This window comes from Dryobates pubescens, chromosome 14 (genome assembly GCF_014839835.1).
Source record: "Dryobates pubescens isolate bDryPub1 chromosome 14, bDryPub1.pri, whole genome shotgun sequence".
Lineage (NCBI taxonomy): Eukaryota > Metazoa > Chordata > Aves > Piciformes > Picidae > Dryobates > Dryobates pubescens.
This window is the reverse complement of record NC_071625.1, coordinates 4,022,402-4,035,020: the sequence shown is the minus strand read 5'-3', so window position 1 is coordinate 4,035,020 and position 12,619 is coordinate 4,022,402. Positions and strand designations below refer to the sequence as shown.

The 12,619-nt window shown below is 49.3% G+C and overlaps 1 protein-coding gene across 1 annotated transcript in view; it reads right to left on the bottom strand.

Annotated features, from left to right (window-relative positions):
• ARHGAP39 (Rho GTPase activating protein 39) overlaps positions 1–12,619 on the bottom strand; it is a 96,227-nt gene that overhangs the window by 6,004 nt on the left and 77,604 nt on the right. Inside the window, exons 3-5 of the mRNA XM_054167201.1 lie at positions 8,386–8,466; positions 5,805–7,212; positions 3,446–4,007 (exon numbers count right to left, since the gene is read on the bottom strand). Coding sequence (XP_054023176.1) covers positions 3,446–4,007; positions 5,805–7,212; positions 8,386–8,466 — 2,051 coding nt within the window. The remainder of the gene's footprint in view (positions 1–3,445; positions 4,008–5,804; positions 7,213–8,385; positions 8,467–12,619) is intronic.

Below are 12,619 nucleotides of genomic sequence, written 5' to 3'. Positions count from 1 at the left end.
GGCAACGGCAGGGGTGGAAATGGAAACAGAAATTACAATGGCAATCAAAACGGAAACAAACGGCTGGGGGAGGACATCAAATACACGGGGGATAAACTGGGGGGGGGGGAACAATGGAAATGGAAATAAAACCCAAAAGGAGATAAAAATTGTACAGGAAATAAAAATAAAAAAGGAAATGAAAATGAAAATGGAAAAGCAAAAAAAGAAATGTAAATAAAGGTGGAAATAGTCAAGAAGAGGATAAACTAAAATGGAAACTAACAAGGAAATCAATAATAAACTAAAAATAAAGATATTGAATAGCAGTGAAAAGAAGATGAAAATTAAATAGATTAAAAAATTAAGAAAAAGTTAAAATAAAAATTAAATTTGAAATAATAAAAGGGGAATTAAAGAAAACCAAAAATTGAATCAAATAGCAATGAGAAAGGAAATTTGCAATAAACCCAAATAAAATAAACCTCTGTAAAAAGAAATAAACCCAACAATACAAAGAATAAACTGAACAAGTAAAAAAATCAGGATAAAATCAAAGTAAAATTAAAAATAGAAGGAAAGGAAAATAAACTAGGAAAAGGAAAACGAAGCTGAAAGATCACCAAAACTGAATAGATAAAGTGAAATGAAAATGGAAATAAAACTGAAATAAAAGAAACTAAAGAAGTAAAAAAAACCCCTTAAACTCAAAAAAATAGAAAATAGAAAGAAATATTAAATAGAAATTAAATAAAATAGAAATTTAATAGAAATTTAATAGAAATGAAATAAAATAGAAATAAAATATTAAAAAGAAATTAAATTAAAAGAGGAGATAAAAATAAAACAGAAAATAAAATGGACAATGAACTAAAGATGAATGGAAATAAATACAGAAGCAAAAAGAAATGAAACTAAAACTGGCAAAATAAAATTGAAATGGGAAATAAATGGAGGCCATAAAACTAAATAAAAATGAAAGTGAAAAAAATAAATGACACTAAAGCAGGAAATAAAAGGAAAAGAAGCTAAAACTGGAAAACATAAAGGAAAAGAAAAATGGAAAATGAAACTGAAAACTGAAATAAACTAAAGCTTAATGAAACTGAAACTACAAATAAAAAGAAACGAAACTGAACTTGAGAATAAAAATAAAGGGAAATAAAAATTGAAAATAAAACTGAAATGCAATAAAATATGAAGGAAACCAAAGCTGAAAACACAAATAAACTAAAACAAAAATTGAGACTCCTGGATGATAAAGAATACAAAATTAAATAAAACAACAGAAAAAAAGAAATGAAAATAAATCTGAAAAGAAAAAAAAGCCAAATAAAAGCTGAAAATAAATTTGACACCAAATAGCAATAAATGACAATAAAAATGGCAAGAAAAATACTTGAAAAGAGAAGAGAAAATAAAGCTGAAAGAAAAGCAAATGAAAAAAAAAAACCAAACAAGAAATGAAAAGTGAAAATAAAACAATAAAATCTGGAAATCAAACTGAAATGAGAAAAATGAATACACACACCCTGAAAGTAAAACTGAAACGACCGACAACTAAACTCAAACTGGAGCCGAAATGAATGGCAAAGGGAAAACACAGCTCCAACAACATCAAACCAAAGGAGGATAAACCTGGAACAACACAAAGTCATCAAACAAGGCCCTGAGAACAGAACTGAAAGGACACAAAGGGAAATGAAAACAAAACTGGAACTACAAAGGAATGAAGACAAAAGCGGAAGTGAAACTGAAGGCAAAGGAAAAACCACAGAGAATAAAATGAGAAACGGGAAAAAAGAGTAACAGCAAAAGGAAGATCCAACTGCAACTGAAGCTGCAGTGGTACAACCAAAGGCAAACGAAACTGCAAACAGACAATCGATGGAACCCAAACTGGAACTGAAGGTGGCAATGAAGGCTGCAGGTGGCTGGGCCCAGTTGCCACCCCAGGCATCGCTGCCCACCAGTGCCAGCGGCAAACCCGGGGCCAAACCGCAGGAAAACGGAGACAAATGGGATGGAAACAACGGAACCAGCGGGGCCGAGCTGGGGGCACTGCTGGGGTGGAGCTGGCCGCAGGACCTCTCTGCTGCTGGGACCTTCTTCTCCTGTTCCTCACCTCAGGTTCTTCACCGATGTGCTAAATCCAGTGTGAGCTCCACACCTCTGCTGCTGCCCAAGGAGTCCTCAGCCACCCCACCTGGACACCTCGCTTGGGTTCATCTCCTCTGTTCCCCAAGCTGGGCAGATCCACCGTGGCTCCACATGTCCTCCATATCTGATTCACGAGGAGCCAAAGGGCACCCAAAAGCAACCAGAGCGGTTCTTCTGAGGCTTCTCAGACAATGGTGGAAACCTGTGACCTCCTGGACCTCCATCTCTGCTTTACCCACCACCCACTGCGAGATGTCACCACGCCAGGGGATGTTGGGACATCCAGCCACGTTGTGACTTCCTCCACCACCCCACAGCTTTACACATGGACATGTCAATTGTATTAATCTCTATTCTTCAAGCTGAGCAGAAGCACCGTAGCTCCACATGTCCACACCTGGTGCATGAGGAGCCAAAAGGCACCCAAAACCAACCAGAGCAGTTCAAGCTCCATCTCCTGAAGCTGCTTGACCAACAATGCAAACAGAGGCCCTTGTGGATCTCCATGTCTGCATCATCCACACACGGTGAGATGCCACCAACCCATGCAACTCAGGCATGCCCAACCCTCCTGCTGGGCTGTGGGTGGCCAGCAGGCAGACTCAGGGTAGATACTGACCATCCCTGTGCCTCTGCCAGACCAGGTCCCATGAAATGGCACCAGCAGTTAAGAAGTGGGGATGGTCCAGCCCAGGAGAGGAGCTCCTACAATGGGTCAAACAGCCCAAATTTATGTCTCTTCTATCCACCATGACTAAAAACCATCTTGGAAGCTGGGGATCAAGCTGGTTCTCCTTCCATCATGGGGCTTGTTTTGATCCAAAGCTACTTGAGAATCCAGAATAAGCTTCTGGAGATTATGACAATCATGAAATCATAGAACCATGGAATGATTTGGGTCAGAAGGGATCATCCTGGAGCTGCTGGACCTGAGGTTCATCCAGTTACCACCTCCAGTTCCCATTTTTATTCCATAGAGCCCAACCCACAGAGGACTCAGAGGCCAGGAGAAGTGCAAGGACCTCCTGCTTATGGCCACCCAGAGCCAAGATGACACTGAGCCTGCAGGAAAGGCATCAAAGCTCATTTTGTGTTGTTTCACACTGGACTTCCATGTGCTAGGGAGGAAAAGCTGGTGGTGAAGGCACCACTGGGCTGGTGGCACCTCCTGGAGGCTGGTTGGATGAGTTCCTCCCCACCTTTCAGTAAGGAGACTCAGGAAGGTGAGGAGGAAAAGAGCAAAATAATAATATGGGTTGGAAGGTCAGCAGAAGTCAAAGCCACCAGGCAGTGGTTTCTGTCTTACCTTTGGTGTCATTCACTGGATCCATGTGCCTGTAAATGTATCCTTCAAGGTAGGAATGGAATTTGGGAGTGGGTGGGAAAAAAGCCAGACAAATGGCCATGAGCTCCCAGCCCCTGGCCAGGCTCTCATAACGGAAGTTCTCGGTGGTCTGCCGGCACAGCTGGATGTAGAGCTCATCTCTCAGCCCCTGCATGCTCCAGCCTTTGGTGGCGATCTCCAAGGCCACGTTGAGCTGGTCCGTCTTGGCCCGCCGGTCCCCCATGTACATCTGAATCAGTTTAAAGATCTCACAAGCTTCCTTCTTGACGTTCCGGTCGTTGGTCATGATCATGGGCTTCTTGATGGACTCGCTGCTCCAGGCCAGCATGTTGGCTATGGACACCTTCCTACGGAAGAGCCCCTGGGTGTGCTTGTTGAAGTGCTTGGAGGCCCAGTTCTCAATGTCCGTCTCTGAGGAGGGCTTCCGTAGGTTGAAGGTGGGGAAGACACAGCTGGCACTAGGCATCATGTTCCTGGTCTGTCTGCTGCTCTCGAACTGGGCGCAAGCACCGAGGTCCTCCGACTAGGAGACAACATCCAGGCAAGTCAGTGTCAGTGCTGGCTGCCAAGCCAAGCAATCAACTGACTCACCAACAGACTGACCAAGCAATCAACTGACTGACCAACAGACTGACCAAGCAATCAACCGACTGACCAACAGACTGACCAAGCAATCAACCGACTGACCAACAGACTGACCAAGCAATCAACCGACTGACCAACAGACTGACCAAGCAATCAACCGACTGACCAACAAACCACCCAACCAAGAAAGCGAGCAACAACCAATCAGCTGACCAACCAACAAACCACCCAACCAAGAAAGCAAGCAACCAGCCAATCAACTGACCAACCAACAAACCACTCAACCAACAAAAGCAACCAACCAATCAACTGACCAACCAACAAACCACCCAACCAAGAAAGCAAGCAAGCAACCAATCAACTGACCAACCAACAAACCACCCAACCAAGAAAGCAAGCAACAACCAATCAACTGACCAACCAACAAACCACCCAACCAAGAAAGCAAGCAACAACCAATCAACTGACCAACCAACAAACCACCCAACCAAGAAAGCAAGCAACAACCAATCAACTGACCAACCAACAAACCACCCAACCAAGAAAGCAAGCAACAACCAATCAGCTGACCAACCAACAAACCACCCAACCAAGAAAGCAAGCAACAACCAATCAACTGACCAACCAACAAACCACCCAACCAAGAAAGCAAGCAACAACCAATCAACTGACCAACCAACAAACCATCCAACCAACAAAAGCAACCAACCAATCAACTGACCAACCAACAAACCACCCAACCACGAAAGCAAGCAACCAACCAATCAACTGACTAACCAACAAACCACCCAACCAACAAAGAAAGCAAGCAGCTGACCACCCACCCACCAACCCAACCAACAAACTAGCTAACCAACTAACCAACCAATCAGCTGACCAACCACCCACCAACCCAACCAACAAACTAGCTAACCAACTAACTAACCAATCAGCTGACCAACCACCCACCAACCCAACCAACAAACTAGCTAACTAACCAACCATCAGAGCTTCAAGAGTGAGCCCGTGCTCACACCAAAAGCTATGTCCTCTCCAAGGAGCTGCTCCTCAATCCCTGACTCATGGGCAAGTGGACCCATCTGGGCACCAAAGGCCAAGGTGGGTCATAGCACTGGTGGCATCAGGAGGGAGGAGACCAGTGGTTGAATAAGTGAAGCCACCCAGAAGCTGCTTTGGTGGACACCCTTTGCCTGGTCCCTCAGACTTTGCAGTCATGGACAGGAGAAGCTGGTGGCTTCTTCCACCAAGCAAAGGACAAGTGGCTTCAGGTACTGATGAGGAGACACCAACTCCCCCTAGTTAACCCCTTCTCCCCAGAGCATGGTTGTTCAGTGACCACATACCCAGGAGGAGGTTGGTGGCTCCTGCAATGCATGAGAAATGTGCATGTTGTTCCATCACAAGACATGGACCTGTTGGAGCAGGTCCAGAGGAGGCCATGAAGATGACGTGAGGGCTGGAACCCCTCTGCTGTGAGGTCAAGCTAAGAGAGTTGGGGTTGTTCAGCCTGGAGAAGAGAAGGCTACCACATGGTGTGGTCCTACCCCAACCTGGTGTGGGATTACCACGAGGACCATCCTGTTTGATCTGCTGGAGGTTTAAACCAGCTTTACCAGAAGGAGGAGCTTTAAGAAGGATGGTGAAGTCAAATGGTGTGGTCTACCCCAACCTGGTGGAGTATACCATGTTGGTGGTGAAGCCCCCCAGTGCTGAAGACACCTTCTGAGGATATTACCTGAGATGGATGCAGGTAGGGCTCAGGTGAAGCCAGGTTGGTTTGGACGGAAACGCTCTTCTCCAGCAGGATCTGAGGGAAACCCAACTTCTCAAAGGTGTTTCTCTTCCAGTGCTTGTTCTCCTGCTGTGCCAACGCCTCGTCCTCACTGAAGGCTCTCACCACGGGACCTGGCATGGGCAAAGGGAGGGCACCATCGCTCTCATAGCCCGACCCATCCTTCTGGGAGTCCCAGCTGCTCCGTTGCTTCATGTGGTAGTGAGCTTGTTGGGCTTCCCAAGCCAGGCGAGCTTGGGCCAAGAAGGGCTCGGGGAAGCCCCGTGCTGCCTCCGCCTCCACCGCTTTGCTCTCGGTACGGTTCATGGGTGACCTGTTGGGTGCCGGGGCAGCTCGTTCTTCACCCAACATTTGCTCCCCCAACACCTCCCGGTCCCCCGAGCCGTCGGTGGAGGCGGCGTTGGGTTCATGAGACAAGGAAGGCTTCCGGCTTTTCCTCTTTCTGGTGGAGGGCGAGTAACCAGTGGAGGACAAAGTGTCCTGCTGGCTGGACCATGACATGGAGTCCTCAGCCTGGGTCACTTGGCCACTTGTAGAACCAGGGCAGAAATCAGGCCCTTCCATGCTGCTGTAGTCACCAGATTTGATCTCCAGACGTTGGTCACGGACCAGACAAGGGCTATGTTGAAGTGAGTAGGACCCACCGATGGGGTTGGGAGAATATTTGTGCCTCAAACCCGCCTTCATCTTGGGGCTAGAACCTGATTGCTCAACGTAGACCAACTGCCTGACGTACTCCTTGCCGGCGGGGCTGTACTCCAAGCTCATGAAGCGGTCGGGACATTTCTGTTTGGTGAGGACCAGCTGTTGGTAGGGGGAGTTGGAGCTTTGTTTGGGTGACTGGAGGAAAGGATGAGGCTTCCTGATGGGTGACTTCTGTGGCGAACCAGCTTTGTAGCTTCCACTGGCTTCATACTGCATGTCCACGGGGGGTTCATCATAGATGGGAGCTTGGTACTCCATGGGAGGTTCTTCGTAGAGGGGAGGCTCGTAGGCATAGCGGGGAGAGGAGGGCTGGGACTCGCTGGAGTGTTTGCGGTGTTGGGTTTGCAGAGGAGAGCAGAAGGTGTCTCCTCGGCCAAGGAGGGGCGAGCAGCTCCCAACGTGCTCAGCTCTCTTCAGGAAGGGTGATGGTTTCCTCTCTGGGAAGAACACAGAGTTGTCGGCCTCCGGGGTGAAGGTTTGGAGGTTGGGTGACTGCTGGCCCCCGGAGGGCCGCCGAGAGCGGGTGCCCGGCGGGTTCTCGGGCGCGTAGCCGTTGCCCTGGTGCAGCAGGAAGCTGGGCTCGCGATCTGTCACCTTGATCAGCATCCGCTCCTTGGTGCCGGCGTTCCACCGCAGCGAGGACGTCCTGAGGGGACAAACGGCGGCTAGTGAGGGACGGACAGACACCCCTGTACTGCTGGCCCGGAACCCCTCCGAGACCCTCGGCAGCAGCAGAACCATGCATGGAGTCATGGAACTGCTCAGGTTGGAAGAGAATTTGAGACCATTAAGTTCAAGCAGTGAGCCAGCACTGCCAGGGCACCACCGAGCCATGTCCCTCAGCACCCCATCTCCACAGCTTTGAAACCCTTCCAGGGATGGGGATTCCACCACTGCCCTGGGCAGCCTGGGCCAGGCCTTGACAACCCTTTGGGGGAAGAAATTGTTCCTCATGTCCAACATAAACCTCCTCTAGGGCAACATGAGGCCAGTTCCTCTTGGCCCAATGCCTGGGACAAGAGATCTCAGCTTCACCTGGCCCCAACCTTCTTTCAGGGAGTCATAAAGAGCCAGGTCTCCCCTCAGCCTCCTTTGACCCAGGCTGAACAACCCCAGGTCCCTCAGCTGCTCCTCACAAGTTCTCCAGACCCTTCCCCAGATCCCTTGCCTTTCTCTGAACACCTGCAGCCTCTCAAGGTCCTACTTGGAGTCAGGGGTCCAGACCTGATCCAAGACTCAAGGTGTGGCCTCCCCAGTGCCCCCAATCCAGGGGGACCATCCCAGCTCCTGCTGGCCACACTGGGGCTGCTCCACTCCAGGCTGCTGGTGGCCTTTGTGGCCACCTGGGCACACACTGCCTCCTCTCTAGCTACTGCCACCAACCCCTCAGGGTCTTTCCCACCAGGTGGTTTCCAGTCACTCTGCCCCAGCCTGGAGTCTTCCTGGGGTTGGTGGGACCCAAGGCCAGCAACTCTTGTCCTCTCACCTCCTCTTGTCCTCCCATTTCTTCTTGTCTTACCATCTCCTCTTGTCCTACCATTTCTTTGTGTCCTACCTTTTCCTCTTGCCCTACCATTTTCTCCTGGTCTACCCAAAGGTCCCTTCTTCAAAGAACCACCCAAATACATCTTTGGGTTTCTCTAAAGGTGGCAGTAAACCTAAACCCCACAGACCACAAAGGGAAGGAGATGGGGAGGAGGACTAGAAGACTATGAAGGAAACACCCATGTTCTCACTGCCCAGGGTCCCACACCCCCAGCTCACCACCAAGGCCACATCAAAGCCCCCAGCCCTGCTGTTGGAGGGAAATGTTGGCTACCTGTAGTGGAGGAGTTGACCTTCTGCAGTGTAGTCCCGATAGATGTCGTAGTCTTTCTCAAACACTCCAGAGGGCGATGAGCTGCAACACAGCAACAGTGAACAAAGGGTTACCAGTGGTGGCTACCATCTGTCCATGCCCTTAATCATCTCCTTCACTTGAGGATTCATGAAGATGCAGCCACAGAGATGAATGACGACCAAGCCCTCCATGGCTGTGTTCTCCAGCTTAATTTGAACCTCTCTAAACACCACACTGTCCCTAAACCACTCCTAGCTCTGAGGAGCAGCTGGAGACATGCCTGGGTAGATCCATCTTGGATGGATGGTTTTGTCCCACTCATGGTCCTTTCCATGTGCAGCCCTTCCTCATGCCTCAAACACGACCTATGGGTCACAAGAGTGATTTCTTGTGCCTCTCAGAGGAGACAAGCCCCAGAAAAGCCTTTTGGGGGCACATTCTTATCTACCATGTTGCAGTTGGTTACTTCTGAGCATACTCCCAGGAGATGGAGAAGGTCACAGCACCAACAGCTACCAACCTACTCCAAGAAACACCTTACATGATTGGAGAAACATGGATAAAGGTGCAGGACAACATCTAGACATTACCTCTTGGGCCACCACCAGCTTAAAGTCTCTCCTAGAAGAGCAAACCCACCCTTGCTCCATGTTCACTTTGCCATCATGCTTGGCCAGCAATCTAGATCCATGCCAAGACCTTCCAACAAGAGATGGAACCACGAATTAATCTTCATCTAAGGACAACACCTTCCATTATTGTTTGTTCTGGTCCATATTTGCTTGATGAGCACAGAAAAAAGGTCTAATTTTTGGCCTTCATGGTGGAGATGAGCTAAAAAGAGGAAGCATGGAAGAAATCAGGAGACACTTGCCACACCTTGGAAGAGAACAGCAAATGTGGAGAAGTAAGGTGGGTTTGAGGAGTTTTGGGAGGGAAGAGCACTAAAATCTCCCCCCACTGTGCACTTGAAGAGGTTCAGGTTCATAAAATTCAGACCAGATGTTGGCTTCAGAAGAAGAAAACTGGGAAAGAAACAAATCTTCTTAATAGGATTGGCCACCAAAATTGTGCTCCAGCGAAGGGCAATCAAATTAAGCTCCTGTCAAAGCTAATGAGACTTCTGAGCCCTCAAATTATGGCTGTGGTGAGGAGCTTAATCCCCTTTTCCTCTTGAGTGCACACAAAAGAGAATTTCTCCTCCTCCTCCTCCCACTCTATGACACCAGGTGTCTTCTGAACAGGAAGGCACCAGCTGCTGTGGCTCCAAGATCATAGAATCAGAGGATTGTTTGGGTTGGAAAAGGTCTTAAGATCGTGGAGTCCAACCATTAACCCAGCACTGCCAGGTCACCACGGAACCGCAGCCCTCAGCACCACATCTACCCTGCTTTGAAAGCCCTCCAGGGATGGGGACTGCACCACTGCCCTGGGGAGCCTGGGCAAGGGTCTCACCACCCTTAAAGTTGCTAATTTCTTCCTCTTATCTGATCTAAATCTCCCTCTTCTGGTTTAAACCCATCTCCCCTTGTCCTAGCACCTCAGTCCCCGATGAAGGCTCTCCCTATCTTCCTGTAGCCCCCCTGAAGCCCTGGAAGGCCACCAGAAGGTCCCCCTGGAGCCTTCTCTTCTCCAAGCCGAACAATCCCAATTCTCTCACCTTGGCCTCACAGCAGAGGGCACTTAGCCCTCAGATCATCTTTGTGGCCTCCTCTGGACTTGCTCCAACATGTCATGATGCTGGACCATCTTGTCTAGACTGTGCCTGTGCCAAGAAAGTTTAGTCCAGATGATCCTTGAGGTCCCTTCCAACGTTATATTCCATGGTTCCTTCAGGGCACAGGTTACCTCCTTTGGGCTGGCACAGACCTTTAAAGGCCACCTAGTCCAGCTCCCCTGCAGTCAGCAGGGACACCTTCAATCAGAACAGGTTGCTCAGAGCCCCACACAACATGACCAGAAATAGTTCCAAGGATGGGGCATCTCCCACCTCTGGGCAACCTGGGTCAGGGTCTCACCAACCTCATTGTTAAAATAGAATAGAATAGAATAGAGCAGGCTGGAAGGGACCTTCAAGATCATCGTGTCCAACCTATCACCCAACACCACCTAATCACCTAAAGCATGTCTTCCTTTTCCTCCCAGGATGCTGTAGGTTTGACCTTTGCCAAAGAGAAGTCATAAAACCTTGGCTTAAAAGCAGCAGCTTCTTGGGGTGGCAGGTGAAGGGCAGAGGACAACCGCTCCCCGAGAAGCTTGGCCACAGGAATCTGACAAGATTTCTGCTTAAATATTCAATAGCTGGCAAGCCTACTCTTGGGTCTCCAGCCAGCTCCATGCCTGCTGCTTCCATCAGCTCTTCATTCATGCTGAAATCTCAGCAAGTGACTTTTAATGACACCCTTGTCTTGGAAAAGCAAGAGCAGCCAGCTTGGCCACCCCTGGGGCTGTGCAACCACCCACAGATCCCTGTAGAGATGCCACGATTTGCTTCCACCACGCTGCTGCTGGGCATTGATGTTGACTCCAGGCCAAATCTTTGCTGTCCTGCATCTCCATGGGGTGGAACCGCTCAGCCATCACCTCCATCCTCGGTGGAGACTGTCCAAATGATGATGAGCTGGTGTGGAACAGGGCTAATTACTGCTGAGGGGAAATGGAGCCCCTCGAGATGAAGGCAAGGAAATGGAAGTTGGATGAGAGGGGAGAATTGCTGCTCACCTCCTCCAACCAGCTGGTGTGGAGGATGTGACACACAATTCCTGCACGGTGGGGGTTGGAAGGGATGTCTGGAGATCACCCAGTGCAGCCCCACTGCTAAAGCAGGGTCACCCACAGCAGGCTGCCCAGGTGGGTTTGGAATCTCTCCAGCGAAGGAGACTCCACAGCCTCTCTGGGCAGCCTGCTCTGGGACTCTGTTTTCTTTCAAGACAAGTTTCTGCTGATGAAACCTCCTGGCTTCCACTTTGTGCCTGGTGCCCCTTGTCCTGTCACTGGGCACCACTGGGAAGAGTCTAGAGCAGGCTGCTCAGAGCCCCAAACAACTTGACCTGGAATGGTTCCAGAGATGGAGTATCTACCACCTCTCTCACCTCTGACTGCAGGAGGCTTGTACTACAGGACCTTTGAAGGTCCTTGCAACCCAAAACATTCTATGATTCTATGGCCTGGAGGAGTAGCACATTGGGAGCTGCCTTTCACCTCCAGCCTCACTTGAAGCTGGCAGCATTTGCATTTTTCCCCAGTGTAAGCCTTCTTCCAGCATGGAGCTTCTCCCAGCTGGAGTGGAGGACATTCTGTAGGTGGTGGTTGGTTTTTTTCCCCCATTAATACTCTAAAGTGGGGATTCTAAAGGCTCAAGGAGAGAGACAAGTGACATGGTATAGTGGTGGACTCGGGAGTGACGAGTTAGGGGTGGTGGACTTGGGTCTGTTAAGTTAGGTGGTGGACACGGGAGTGTTAAGGGTTGTATTTGGTCATCCTAAAGATCATTTCCAACCAAAGTGGCACTTCAGGGTGTGGTTTAATGGCCATGGTGGTGTAAGGTCGATGGGTGGACTCGATGGTCTTGGAAGTCTTTTCCAACCAAAACAATTCTATGGCTCTGTGAAAACCATTCTCTAGAATAGAATAAACCAGGCTGGAAGAGACCTTCAAGATCATTGCATCCAACCTATCATCCAGCACCACCTGATCAACTAAACCATGGCACCAAGCACCCCATCAAGTCTCCTCCTAAACACCTCCAGTGATGCTGACTCCACCACCTCCCTGGGCAGCACATTCCAATGTGCAATCACTCTCTCTGTAGAGAACTTCTTCCTAACATCCAGCCTAAACCTCCCCTGGCACAGCTTGAGACTGTGTCCTCTTGTTCTGGTGCTGGGTGCCTGGGAGAAGAGATCAACCCCCACCTGTCTACAGCCTCCCTTCAGGTAGTTGTAAAGAGCAATAAGGTCATCCCTGAGTCTCCTCTTCTCCAGGCTAAGCAACCCCAGCTCCCTCAGCCTCTCCTCATAGGGCTTGTGTTCCAGACCCCTCCCCAGCTTTGCCCTTTTCTGGACACGCTCCAGCAAGTCAACCTCCTTCCTAAACTGAGGGGCCCAGGACTGGACACAGTACTCAAGGTGTGGCCTAACCAGTGCAGTGTACTGGGGCAGGTGATTCCATGCTCCCAAGTTTCCTTCTGGCATCTTCAGCACAGGAGCCTCTG